Source organism: Monopterus albus, unplaced genomic scaffold (assembly GCF_001952655.1).
Source record: "Monopterus albus unplaced genomic scaffold, M_albus_1.0 scaffold16.1, whole genome shotgun sequence".
NCBI lineage: Eukaryota > Metazoa > Chordata > Actinopteri > Synbranchiformes > Synbranchidae > Monopterus > Monopterus albus.
This window is the reverse complement of record NW_018127896.1, coordinates 184,308-198,713: the sequence shown is the minus strand read 5'-3', so window position 1 is coordinate 198,713 and position 14,406 is coordinate 184,308. Positions and strand designations below refer to the sequence as shown.

The following is a 14,406-nucleotide window of genomic DNA, read 5'->3' as shown; positions in this document are numbered from 1 at the left end:
GTCCACAGTCACAACCAGGCAGCAGTTTTGTTTTGGGGCCCTAAACTACAGATGTGACTATATGATCATGTCCACACCGTTAGTGTTGACTATGTATCTAATGAAGGCACAACAGGCCCTGATACAGCAACCAGAGCACCACTGGACACAACTCATCTCACCTGCTACAGAAAAATCAGTATTTTACTTTACTGTAGTGTTGAGAGAAGACAGTGATGTAAACCCCATCTGTAACATTACAAACCAAGATGTAGTTCAGTGTCGGTCCTATTAGAGGCTTCAGTGTGTTGACTGACATCAGTGATGCCCCGACACATGAAGGAGACACAGATCTTTTAAGATTTCTCACTCACAGGTATCACTGGGCTCCAGCAGAACAAAATGAACCCAACCTGATTTGGGCTAATCAGAAATAAAGCAAGCAGACAAAAACTTTAACACAAAGAGCAAGAGAAACCAGTAGATAGCACATGCCGGCTGCCAGAGGTGAAGGAGAGGAGGCTGCAGCCGCTCAGCTCCCAGAAACCAGACAGGACAGCTCACCGGCAGCAGGTTCAGTCTGCTCTTTCATCTGCTTCACCATCTTGCAAAGCAGAACACTTGGGAAAATAAGCTCTTGGCTCTGTTAGCTTAGCACAACAAACTGCGAGAAGGTGGAAACTGGAGGCTGGGAAAACACACTCCAGATATTCATAATGTGATAATTCTAAATATCCACAACATATCGTGACAATGCAAATGAAAAACGCACAGATATTCACAGTGTATTTGTGGATTTCTGTCTTGAGACAACAGACATTATGTTGAGTAACTTCCTACAATCGCCTGCTGTGACTGTAAACAAAAGACAAAACATGCAGGTAGTGCGTCCGAAGACACCGATGCAGCCAGAGCTTGCACTCAACACAAAAGACCCCAGCAACGGCCAATTGCTTTGTCCCTGCACTGTAGGTGTGAACTTTTCTTAAAGCAAGTTAAAATATAACTTGGCTCCAGAGAATTCTTCAAACCACTTGATTCCATTTGGAAACAGACTGATGTCCTGTTGCTGAACTGGCTGATTTTGTCTCGTTCTACTAAAATAATAGATTCATTACTGACACAATGACTTGATGAAATGGATGCTAACCGGTCACCTACTGTGTGTTTGCTCAGCTTCGTCAGTTTATTGCTGAAATTGGTGACGGAGTGCACTGCATACAGGAGGTGTGGGATAAAGACACACAGAGAGAGGCTCCTGAAGGGCCACAACACAGAGCCATAGATGAAATCCTCAGAAGCAAGAGCAACACCTGCGCTGCTGGAACAAGTTAGCATTGTCATAAGATCTTCACCGTCCAACTCTGAGAATTAAACACAGGAAGGAGCTGCTCGTAAGAGCAGGACAGACGAGATGCAACACTGGAGTCTGTAGCATATTGGAATCAAACTCTTCATTTCATCTGCAAATGCAGTACATCGTGAGCACAATTAAATTAAACTATTAACCAAAAGCCACAATAAATTACTAGGAAATAATTCAGAACTTGAACATATGTGATTATAACTGATTACAAAGCAGCCACACAGGGCGGGGGAGCGATGTTACAACACAACACCTGAGAAACAGATATTAGAGAGATGCCATGTGGTCTGTGCCAGCAGTTGGTTCCTTCTGTTTCGTGTTCCTGTTCGTCTCGAGGCCTGTTGACGTACAACAGTACAGGATCAGTAAACTAATACAAAGTGATCCCAGGTCTCTGTTTGAGCCGAATCTATGAAACGTTTTTGCAGAATGAGCTTGACAACTGTGACTGACAAGACGCCCCTGACAATCAGTCTTCCAGTTCCAGTGCAGCTGAATCATCTTTGTCTTCAGTCAAAGAGAAAACACTTGTTCCATCATTATCAGCCTGTTGGGACCACAGGGCCTTCTTCTGCAAGCCAGAAAACCTTTTAGAGGATTCACCTGGGAGGATTTTCTTTTCATGTTCTAATTCTGTTCTGTAGTGAAACAGGTGTTTTCTCTCTTTGTCATCATTTCCTCTGTACAGTGTCCATTTATACATCACAGTTAATTACAAGCCAAAGTCCTGATCTAGTTATTGTACAAGCACCTTTTAATCAGTCTGACTGACTCACGTCCTTAGTTCAGGGGACTGTCTCCTAAAAATTCTGCTCCTGTACAGAGCAACAGCAAACATGTTTGTAGGAAATTTGATCGACAGCTGGGTCACACTGCAAGGTGCCATGCCTTCTGAAAGAATGATTCACTACATTTATTAGTGGACCAAGTGCACGACAGTCTTGCCACAGACTGGGGTTTGACTCCAGAGTCCTGTCTGTGGTTGAGAAAAGTCGCTGCTGAGTTCATCTCTGTTAAACCAGAGCACAGATCGGTATCAGTGAATCTGCAACACATCCTGTAAACAGAAAACTTTCACAGTCAGTGCAAAACTTGTTTGTGGCTGAAGTTCATCTGTGTGCAAACAGTTTCAGAAAATAGGTTTGGAGATGTGGAGAGACTGAACATCATCTCAGCCACTATTCAGATGCCTCCTGCTTCCTGTGTGAAGCAGCCTCGGAGCGGCGGCCTCTGCTCCAGCGGCAGACTGTCCACCAGGCACTTCAGCTGCTCCTCACCCAGCTTGATCTTGTCGTCCAGCTTGCGCTGCTCGATGATGAGCGCAGACTTCATCTTGACAAAGTGGCGGTAGTCATCCAGGCTTTCCGCGTCCAGGTGGGCCTCCATGATGCTGGAGACGAGTCGTTCCCGACGGTCCAGATTCTCCTTCAGCTCCTTGGCGTCTTCATGTTGCCGCATCAGCAGCTTGCGCTTCTCCGTCAGGGTTCGCTAATGGAAGAGGGATGTTATTCAGTAAATCAGGCAGAGAGAATGAGTGACACTCTGAACAGATTAATGTGCTTGGGGTGGTTACCTTCTCCTCTGGAGGGGCTTCGTCCTCCAGGCTGTTGAGGGCATTCTCTACCCGGGCGAGTCGCCCTGACAGTGAAAGCAGCAGGCTCACCACTTTGTCCAGGTCGCCTACGAACATGCGGAACTTGTCGAGCTGATTGGGCTGACAGAGGTGCTGCACGGTGGCTTCCACTTCGTGGCCCAGAGCCTCGTTGTCCTCCACATCCTTCTGCAGGCTCTGCTGTGCCTCCCGCAGCACCTCCAGCTTCCTTGCCAGGCTGGAGATCAGCTCTTGCTGGAGAGGATTAAAGAAACAAATAGATTCACTCACACTGCTTCTCTGCATGCAGAACTAAAAGCAAACTATGGCTCTGTTCACAGCTTTGTGTTGCTGCTTCCCATCCATGTGTGTCAGTGCCATGCACCCAGCTCCAGTGCTGAGTTACTTAACTGCCACACATGCACAGATGTAACTGAAAGGTGAGCCATGTGCGTACAATAATAACAACCAGGTTGTGTGTGCAACAGTCAAACGGACCAGTTTCCTCATCAGTTACAATATGTTCCTTCCAGTTTGGTCTGATCAGAAGCTTCTCCATAAATGTCCACCACATGTGAAACGTCCAGGTCTCTCCACTGACCCCATCGTTGTCTTTGCCCTCCTCCATGTTTATTGTTACTGGTCTGTGAGGGGCCGACGTGGAATGATAACAGGCCGTAATGTGCAGAGGAGGAGATGTTAAAACGACCACAAGGATTCTGATCTGACCGTTCTGACAACACTCGCACAGTTAGAGATCAGTGAACTACAGAGCCTTAAAGCAAACACATCTGTATCTCAGCAGGTGAGTTTTACCTTTTTAAAGGCCAGGTCGACGTCCAGCTCATCCTCAGAGTCCTGCTCCTCTAGTTGCTCCTGCATGTCCTTCATCTTGATGAGGAGCTCGGCTTTGGGAGCAGACGTGTTGTAGTAGGAGGAGCTGGGGACCAGGGAGGCTGCTGCCAATGCAGACACATCCTCGTCCTCCCTCCTGAGGGGAGGAGACCATGTTGAGTTTCAGCTGTATCAGACATATCAGGTCTGATTGTTACTGGACACAGGATGGTTCTGATTACATACACTGACAAACTGACGGAGACTTGGGTAAATACTGAACCGGACTGGATGTACATCAATGACAAATCACATTATTCTATCATTAATCCCAATAATATGCAAAACTCGTATGTCAACTTGCTCCTCATGATTCTAACTGCACTGGTCTGTTACAATACACTGTCGGCAAAATAAAGTTTACAACAGGAAGTGGGGGGAAAAAAAGCAGTAAACTGCTGGAATCTACGTTTGTTTCAAAAATTTGATTTGATTTCATACAGAAGTTTCAAATGCAAAGCAATACATCAGCTTGGCAGGCACATGTGCACATCAGTTTAAACCAGAGGATGCGATAGCAATATATGACCAGCAGAGGGCAGGCTGGGCTAAGAACAACTGAACTGGGCTCACGCTTTCCTTTCTGAGACATGGACCTTTGGAGTCATTTTTTCAGTGAAAAGCAAAGCAAATAGACGTAGGCTGCTAGTGCAGTAATATGACAGGATAACTAATGAAAATCTGCTGGGAAAGAACCTATTTGCTCTGCAGACAGCTGAACCTGCCACTGAATTGCTCCATGTCCCACCTGTCGTCACTCCTGGGTGATGAGGTGGGCAGCCTGGAGCTGGCAGACGCCCTCCTGCGCTGGTGAGCTCCCTCCAGAATCTGCTCCTCCGGGGGGAAGAGTCCCTCCATCAGGTCCATGGTGGTCTTCCTGCCACTCTGGTCCAGGACCTCCACTAGAGACTTGTCTCTGCCCATAATGTCCCTCACGAGCTCCTCCTCCTTTGAGCACTGAGTCCCTGCTGTGCTGAACTCAGGGGCCGGATCCTGAGGGGTTTGGCACGTGTAGGCACTGAACAGGGAGAGGGGCGGGGGCTCCATAGCTGCCTGTGAGCTGATGTAAGGAAGCGGCTTGAGGGCGCCACAAGCCTTGGGATTCTGGTGCAGGTGGGCTCGTCCCTCCCGATGAGAGGTGCTCTCAGTGTGCACGATCCTGACGGGGACCTTCCTCACTAGACTGTTCACATCCATCAGTTGTGCTCGCTGCGACCCATTGTCTGACCTGAAACACAGCTCAACATCAAAGCCAGAGGTTACACATGTGGAAGCCTAAGAAGTTGATTCATCTCACCAGCTATTTTACTGTGAAATTCATTTTACAAGAGAGAGTGTAGTTTTTGTCTGATATAAGCTTTACAATTGAAGGAGTCCCAGGAGCTGCTGATACAGTTCTACAGAGGAATTATCAAGTCTGTTCTCTGCGCCTCCATCGCTGTCTGGTTTGGCTCAGCAACCAAACAGGACAAGTACAGACTCCAGCGGACAGTCAGGACTGCAGAAAGAATCATCAGTGCCAGCCTTGTTGTGTTTACCTTGAGCTCTTATCTAAAGCCTCTTCCTCTGGGACACCAGGGTCACAGCTCTACATAACCAGGGACAGAGAGGAGGCCTAAGCTGCTTACCTGAGTCGCAAGTCATCCTGCAGGGGCACGACCGGGGGTTTGTCAGTCAGTCTCAGCGGTATGAAGTGCGGTGAAGGAGACCGAGGAGGATCTGCCACAGGAACAGACAGAGCTGCTGTCCAAGGTGAGAATGCAGATGAAAAGGAGGAAGGACGCAACAGCTGCTCCTTCTCCTGCTCCTTTTCTTCGCCTCCTGTGCTCACGTTTGCTATAGACGTCCTGCGGAGGTGAGGGGAGCTGGCCAGGGTGGGGCCAGGAGAGAAGCTCAGGGCAGGAGCCTGCTGCTGAATGTCAGAGCTGGAGCTGGACGGACGCTGGGGCACTGTCAGCTCCGCCTGGGCGCCAGAGAAGAGTTCCTGGGAGGAGGATGTGGTTTCTGGGCCTAAATGCGGCCTGGGCGGTGGCAGGAGGCCCTGGGTTTGTGCAGGCTGGGCTGGGTGCTGGGAGCCAGGGCTGAGAGGGCCAGAGATGGTGGTGTGGGAGGGACCGGCTGGGTCTGGTTGGGTCCTGTGGTCAGGGAGGCCTGGGATGGGTGCCGAGTGTGGGCTGTGGTCGGGCTGGTAGCACTGCCTGCCCTCTGCCTTCCCTCTACAGGTCACAGTAAAGACAAATGTGATCAGTACCTGACAGCAGCAGCTGCAGACAAAAGGACGAATCTTTCACAGCAAAACACTGTTAGGGGACAGATCTGAAAAAGCCAAGCAGAGAAATAAGATTCCACTTGTCTGAAGAACTCAAATATACAAGTTTGAAAATATGACATTGTATTTCAGGTTCTGAGGCCAAAAGCTTAGAGACGTTTGTATGCACACTGGCAGCTGCACTCTGTGTGTGCTGTGTGTGTTCAGTGGGCATCAATTCAAACACCATAAAGACAACATGAGTCAGGAGATGGTTCCTGGCTGCTGAAACCACAGCTCTGTGTGGGAAACCAGGGCTGCAGCTCTAAGCTCATGTTCCACAGCTGGCTGAAATGAAAGATGGCATTCAAGACTGAGGTTTGTCTGTTGTTGTTGTTGTTGTTTACTTGGCAAATGCCACCATGTTTACTCTACTGACAGGATGTCTGACTGGTTGACTCACACCGCATTGGAGGTTTACAGGCTTTAGAGTTGTGCCACTAGGAAATCTGAGCCACGAGGCTGGATTACAAGGGCAGGGTCGGACTCCAACAAACACACGCCAGCCAGTGTTTTTACAACGATGACATCACTGTTACAAGCATTACTTTAACTATGACATCTGGGTTTCCAGTGCAGAATGTTTGGCCATGTTTTCTGACAAGTCCAGTGGTTACATAACATCTGTTTATTTGAACTGAAAAATAACTCAATTACCAAGAGGAAAAATTCCCAGTTTAACTCAAACCATACTGGATTCTCTTCATTTACAGTCAGAGGTTTAGTTTCTCTACAGTGATCAACCTGCTGGATCACGTGGCTGATCAACAGTTTGAACGTGCAGGTATTAAGAGTAAAAACTGAAGTTGCCTCTAGTTTTCTGTGGTGTACTTGCAGTAAGTGTTGATATAATCTGAGACAAAAGGATACAGAAGAGAATCGGCAGAGCAGAGTTCAAGTCTTTTAAGCTTAACTGCAGGAATCAGGCCAAGTTTCTAAATGTGAGGCTGTTTTAGGTTCAGATTCCTTTTATGTCTTAAACTCATCATATTCAAATTAAAGTGAGAAGGAAACACAATAAGTATCTTTAGGGCATTGTAATGCACGGACGAAGGGCTCTGGTTAATGTGAACATAAAGCAAAATGGCACAAATGACCTCAGACTTCAGTGGCTGGAATTTTATCTTGTTCAAACACCACCAACTAAAAAAGGCTTCAGTAACTCTAGGATGAAGGAATTTGGGCAGATAAGATCTCGCTGCAGGGTTTGCTGACACATTTCACACTAACAAAAAGGCTAAAGCTGTGGATTCATTTCACCATCTGGCCTAGAAAACGGGCCAAAACACCGAGGGTGGGAACGATACACTCTCCACCTGCAGTAAATCACCTGTATGTGCACAAAGCTGAAGATCTGGGTGCAGTTTACTCCAGGAGTCCAGGAAACCCTGTTAACCTCAACAACAGGACGCGAGGCTGGAACCAGATCAGCTCTTTTCAGCCCTGGGAACCTGACCCAGCAAACCATGACCTGCTCTCTTCTCACCACTCAAAACACTTACTACAGTCACATGAAGCATTTCTTTCGGGTACATGTCCCGAGCAGTCGACAGGTTAGACTGACACAGGTGGAGACAGACCTTTCTTTGAACTGACAAACATGCTACCTGCTGTTTCACTAGGTTTTTAGTTCTGTTTTCTTTTTGAGCTCGGTGTCCTACCCTTCCAGGGTTAGGTGTCCTATCTTACACATTGTGCAAACAAAGTAATTTCACCTGGTGGTGTAACCGCTCTGCTGAGCCCGAGGGTCTCTCCACAATGACGGAAAATTCTGCAAAAGAGAAGTAGTATCAGTTGTTTGCTCAAACACTTCAAAAGAATTATGTTTACATCGTGACCTCTGGTGGTCCAGCAAAATGAGTACTAGTCTGTCAAGAGCAACAAAAGATTTTTTGAAAACCAGACATCCATCATTCAGGATTATGAAAACCCCCACCTGTGCACAAACGTCTGCGGAAGGAGAGGACCTGGATCTCTCGTGGACGCATGTGGCCGTCTGCTCGGCATCTGTATCCAAGATGTTCTCTGCAGAATAATACCGTCCTTGTGTCTTGGCCTCTGACAACTTGCTCTGTTTGTCCCACGTGGCCTGGTACTCAGCGAAGGTCCCAAGCCTCTGCTGCTCTACTGAGACCTGCTTATTTCCAGGGTGGAGGTGGCTGGGTTCTGTAGATGGGGGGGCCTCCTCATGCCCTCCAGTGGGAGTTCTCTCTTTGGGTTTGCCCGTCTGGCCCAGATCTGTGTTCGACTTTGTATCTTGACTTGGCTTCAGCACAGGCCTGGAAAACGCTGGTCTGGCCTCAAAGAACTTCCTCCGCTCTCCAAAAGAGCCTGCCTGAGGTTCTCCCTCCACTCCCACTTTGTCTATCTTGTCAGGCTCTGAGAAGGAGCGAGTACTGTTTGCCTGCAAGAAGCGTTTAGGTCCCCTAATGCATCCATTGGAGGTTTTAACTAGCGGTGTCTCAGGTCTAAGGGGCTCTAGGTCTCGTCTCTGGAAGGAGGTGGCCTGGAGGACCCTGGCCTGTGCCTCCTTCAGGTGGTCCTTGTAGGTGGTGGAGAAGGATACGCCAGAAGATGCAGAAGCCTCCATAGCACTCCACTCCTCAGCCTCCTGGTCCTCAAAGTCGCAGCTCAGGGTTGCAGTGCTGCGGCTCTTCTGTAGCTGCTCTCGCTTCTGCTGGATCTCTTTGCGGAGGACGGTAGAGTAACGGTCGCTGCGTCGGTTCACTTTCCCGCCACCACTGGCCATGGAGTCACTGGTATCGTGGGTGGACGCAACACCAGTGGTAGCAGCGGCTTGCCTCTCAGCCAGACTCTCCTGGGCGAGGGAGTGGAGGAGAGGCGTTCTCAGAGGGGAGATACGGTAGTCTTCCTGAGGCACCCATGGGTCCTGAAGCCTTGAAAGACTAACCTTATTGTCACTACTTTGTACTGGGAAGTGTCTTTTCATGTTGTTAGAGAGTCTTTCCTCTGGGCTGTGGTTTTGACCAGCCAGCTCAGAGGTTTGCTGGTCATGGCCACTGCGCTCCTGATTTTCATTGTTTGGCGTCTGGGACTGTGGCAAAGGGAACTTTACCTTAACGTTTGTCTTCAAGGAACTTGGGAAGCCTGGTTCATTGCTGTTTATCCAGTGGGGTTTCTCTGCTTTGCCCTGCCACTCAGGGGTCTGAACCGAATGCTTGTCTGCAAGGCTGTAGTACCTGTTATGCTGCCCATCCTCCAGGTGTGGGTTTGTGGCGCAAGTGGCTGCAGATGCTGTGGAGTGCCGCACCTGTTTCTGGCCAAAAGCGTTTGTTAGCAGATCCTGGAGGCTGTGATAGCAGCTTCCTACACTCTGAGTCTTGCTGGGAGGAGCTGAGCTTGTGTGCATGTAGAAGGGGCTTTCGTCGCTGACCTGCCTCTGGTGGGCAGGTAGCTGGGCATAATGAGACTGTCTGACATCACTGCTGGACAAGGAGAAGAGCTTGTTGGAGTGCAGCAGGTTGTGGTCAGCTGCCATGTTGGGGTGGAGGAGGTCTTTGGTGGGCAGGGGGTTGAAGATGCATCTGGCCTCTGAGGCTTTCTCCAGGTGTGCTCTGAGGCCGTTCTGGGCATTATGTTCTGTCAGTTTCTCAGCTGATCTGCCACGGCTCCTTGTTGGACCAGGCCCGTCAGAGTACGAGAACACCTTTGTGACAGCGAAACTGTCACTGCGGAGGGGGGGAGGAGGAGACTGGGACTTCTTCTCTGGCACCTGCCACACTGGGCCAAAGCTGGGCCTCCCTGCAACAGAGACCCAAGAGGCAGGCTGCTCCTCTGCCCGGGACCCCTCCCAGCCGCCACTCCCGAGGCACTTGGGCCGCTCACTCTGAAGGCCCTTGAAGAAAATGTTTTCAGAGCTGGTACCCTTCCTACCCAACGAGCTGCGGTCATGAACAGATGGGCTGTAGCTGCTAGAGAAACAGCCAAACCCAGAGTCTCGTTTGCCTCCTGGTCCACAGAGCGGCTCAGTGCTGTTGATGTACGAGGCTGGGGTAAGACGAGCTGGTGGGTAGGGACGGGGGTGAGGCTCCAGTCTCTCCATGCTGTTCACTAAACTGAGCTGATGCCAGGGGTTCTGGTCCTCTGGAGTGGACGTCGCTTTCGACCTGGTGTGTAATGTCAGGGAAAATGTAACTGAGCTTAAATTTAATGAATTATTATTAGTCATAATGCTGCCTTTGTTGATTTGTGCTTCAGACAGACTAAGTGAAACAATGAATCCTGCAGAACTTGGTTTAGCTTACTGGGAGTTGAGCAGTTTATTGAAAACAGACAGGCCTCACAAGTTTCCTGAGCAAGAACCCTGTCACCCAATGCAGCGGTGTGGCTCACTGGGCTGTGCGGCTGGACAACAGTGGAGGTCTATAGCAGCTGTTCTCACACTTTTGTAACCTAAGGTTCACTTTTGATTGTAAAAAACTAAAGGTTCCTAACCTTCCCAACCAAATAAATACATATGCACAACAAAATAAATTAACTTGGCTGTAAATACGTGTTATTTATCCCACAGCCCACTGGTTGAGAACAGCTGGTCTACGGCACAGAACAATAAGCTAAACCAGGGTCTGGATTCACACATCACAGTGACTACAACACATAAAGAATATGCCTCTCTCTCTCTCTCTCTCTCTCTCTCTCTCTCTCTCTCTCTCTCTCTCTCTCTCTCTCTCTCTCTCTCTCTCTCTCTCTCTCTCTCTCTCTCTCTCTCTCTCTCTCTCTCTCTCTCTCTCTCTCTCTCTCTCTCTCTCTCTCTCTCTCTCACACACACACACACAAACTACCTGATTGGCTTGTGGTGAAAACACTTTTTCTGCCCTGTTTAATGCAGACAGAAGCAGAGAACCTAACCTTCACACCTTGTTTCATGTTTGGGCAGCCTGACTGGTGCTGGGGTGGCCTCTTTCCCGCCGACCTCTGGCGCCTCCTCTGTCAACATGGAGGGTGGCCGCGCACCCAGATCATTCTTCCTGCAAAGCACAAAGGCAACCAACACCTGACATGTCAGTATCTTTCAGTCTCTTTCAGGACAAGTCCCGTGGCAGGATTTGGTAATAACGTACCATTTTACATTTTTTTCCAAACACAATAAATATTCATACTGGTAGTTGAGGAGGTGCAACAACTCTCCTGCTCTGGCTCTAAAATTTCACTGCAGAACACACGTTTAGTGTTTGGACTGTTTGTCAGAGAGAGTCAATCTGCAGGTACAGAAACACTGGCTCCCAGAATCAACATTTAACAGAGGTACAGTTTTTTATTATGGATCATTATAAAAGTGTTCAGTGTTCATTATTACAGGAGAAAATATTGGCCATGGTTTGACCTTCTACAAATCACATAATTCTTGCATTAGTATTATTATACAAGGAGAATCTGGACATTAATGACAAGCTTCTGCAAGTGTGTGGTTTCTTCACAGTCTGCATGTCTGAATTCTTGACTGTTTTAGTGTTAACAAGATGTGACTTGTTGTTCAGTTTGTGCCAAGTCCAGCAGTTACAGGGACTTCAGCTGCAGCCTTGTGTTTGGACCTCTTCTATGTTTTGTGTACACATGTCAAGAGGCATCTCCAAATGCTGAGAACATTACTGTGAGCTGGCACGTACCCTCTGCAGTGGTTCTTCCTGGACAGCATGTTGAAAAAGAAAACAACCACTTGGAGAACATGGACAATACGAGAGAACCGTCAACACTGTATGAACATGACAAAACCAGTTAACACCACATCAGGAAGCTGTACATCACAGAACTGACCACAGCCACATGACACAAACCAACACAAATATGCACGTGACAACTGATTGCTGGTTTGGACCAGCAGAACCACACTGATGGAGTGTACAGGATACTACAAAGCACAAACATCACTGTGAACTAGCAGCAGACACAAGAGGATGATGTCGCTATATGCTGGTACCTCATAGAGCTCCGCAAAACCTTGGTGAGGAAACTTCTTGCCACATGAACCTCGGTTTCTGATGGCATTGTGAGAGGCAACACAACATTGACCATTTCAGCCCTGACGTGGGCACCGAGTGAAGGAAGGAGGAAGAGGACACATTAGCATCAACAGAAGAGATGAGAGAACAACACAGCAAGTTGGTTTTTCCTTCTTTTTTTAAGCAAGACTAAGAAAGCAGACATTGAGGTTAACCCTAAAATAACCAGTGAACCTTTGCCTCACAGTAGCCACAATATTTTCCTTACACCTAGATCAACCTTGCTGTCATCCCACCTCCTAAAAACACCAGAGAGAGACGACCACCTGACTGAACAGCAATGTCAGACTGAAATAAAGCTCAAGTAAACGACACTGAGCTGCACCGCAGCAGGACTGATGCAAGTTCATTTAGCTATCGTGGCCTCACTGGAACAACTGGTGTTTTTAAACAGGGCAGCATTTTGGACCAGATCCCTGAACGATCCAAGCAGGTAGAAGTTCAGTGCCTGTGACAGTGCTCTTATTGTGAAGGGCTGTCACAATAAGAGACAGATCTGTCAGAGCCACATGGCCCAGACTGAGCTCAGCTGCTTAGACAACACCCTCCCTCACATGCACCTCAGTATTTATCTCAGCAGGTTCTGTTTGCAGCTCAGACATCAGCTGAACAAACTGTGTGTTGGGAGCTTCTCAGATCTTTTTAAAATGCCTGAAACTGACCCTGCCAGATCAGGACATTCCTTCAGCACAGGAATGCAGGGAGGTATTCTCTCTCGCATCAGCTGGGACATCTCCAGGGAGACTCGGTCTCCCAGGAGTCTCTGCAGTGGAATGCACACACTGCGGAGTCTCCTGTCTGACTGTCTGCAGTGCTTCACCTGGCTCTGACCTTCTGTTGTCTCTGGTATAGATGTTTGGTGCCGACCTGGTGAAGCCGCCAAGTACTTTATTCTAATCTGATTGAAGACAGGACAAAAACATGACACAGCCAAGAGAAGCTGAAAGACGTCAAATACAGTGTTTGTGCTAATGCAACAGTTTAGAGTTAGATTTTAGGATTTCAAACTATTCAGGAGGTTTGTTTTTCAAGCTCAAGTTTTAGTTTCATCACATTTTGTAAAATTTAATTCCTCAACCATCACAGTAACTTCAGGTGGATAAAACTACTAATCTGAGTTTCTGACATGATTTTCTTGAATGCACCTCGACAGGATGAAAGATTTCCCACTTCTCTCTTCAGCTACAAACCGAAGCAGAGTGCCGAGCCCGCTCTTCTCTAGTAAACAAACAAACCAAAACTGTGAAAACGCAACAACAGAGCATTTATAGAAACTCATGAGGCCTATTATAAAGTCAAACATTGCAAACCGTTTTTTCAAACACATCCCTCCTCTGGCTCAGTATCACACACAAACAAGTGGAAACAACACAATGGAAATGCAAATGTCTATTGTTGGGACCCAGCTGGGGAGGAGTCATCCACTCCCAGGAAACATGAGGCTGCGCTCAGTCAACAGCAAACACAGCCGAGCCAGAGGGGCCGAAACATAAAGACGACTTGCTGACATGAAGCACCTCACCCCCACCCACTCCCACTGCTAATATGCAAAGCTGAACAGAACTCAGATCCAAACGAGGACTTTCTCATTGAGCGTCCTACAGTCGTTCAGTCTTTGCTCATGTAGAAGTAAAGAGTAAGAGCTTGAACTTTCCTGCTAACAACATCTGGAAAAGACCATTAGAGAACATAATACTTCTGTAGTACACTTAATACTAAAGCAGTCCAGGTGGAGAACAGAATGTACTGCTCAACTCGCTCAGTGAAACTGAAAACAACACAAACACTGATTAAAATCTGTAGCTATAGTATCCCAGGTGAACTCAGTCTGTCAGCAGAGAAGCAATCCACAAAATGTCCTTCACCAAACAAGATTCAAACAGGAGAAGAAACTAAGTGCAAAGATTTCATCCTGTTTTCAGTACAAACCATTTCCTGGCAGTTTTGTAGAAGTTTTTGTAGAAGAAAATAGCTGAAAATAGTTGGTCTGCACACAGGTTGAAATGACATTCCTGCACCGGCAGATGTCAGGAACACATTTCAGAAAACAACCAATGATGAGACGACTTGCTCTAACAAAGGAGGGGAGAGAAATGAAGCAGCAGCAAAATGTGGGAACTTACCGACCACCTGAAACTGTTTGTGTGACTCCTTCAGCAACACCCAGCACAGAAGGAAACACATTGTGGGACCAGCTCCCACTGGTCACACAGAGACAACCCTGAGGAATCTGCCCCCCCCCCCCCCC

At 47.9% G+C, this 14,406-nt stretch overlaps 1 protein-coding gene across 6 annotated transcripts in view; it reads right to left on the bottom strand.

The window, feature by feature from the left end:
* Positions 1-1,418: 1,418 nt before the first annotated feature.
* The window catches only part of LOC109955645 (protein Shroom2-like), a 22,167-nt gene continuing 9,179 nt past the window's right edge, over positions 1,419-14,406 (bottom strand). For 3 of the 6 annotated variants that reach the window (XM_020592012.1, XM_020592017.1, XM_020592016.1), the window contains 8 exons: positions 11,016-11,126; positions 8,075-10,265; positions 7,854-7,909; positions 5,459-6,046; positions 4,579-5,058; positions 3,753-3,927; positions 2,919-3,191; positions 1,419-2,833 (listed from right to left, as the gene is read on the bottom strand). In XM_020592012.1, coding sequence (XP_020447668.1) covers positions 2,528-2,833; positions 2,919-3,191; positions 3,753-3,927; positions 4,579-5,058; positions 5,459-6,046; positions 7,854-7,909; positions 8,075-10,265; positions 11,016-11,126 — 4,180 coding nt within the window. In that variant the 3' untranslated portion in view covers positions 1,419-2,527. Of the gene's footprint in view, positions 2,834-2,918; positions 3,192-3,752; positions 3,928-4,578; positions 5,059-5,458; positions 6,047-7,853; positions 7,910-8,074; positions 10,266-11,015; positions 11,127-11,765; positions 11,852-12,076; positions 12,179-14,406 lie in introns of those variants that run through there. The other 3 variants (XM_020592013.1, XM_020592014.1, XM_020592015.1) reach the window with 2 other exon arrangements.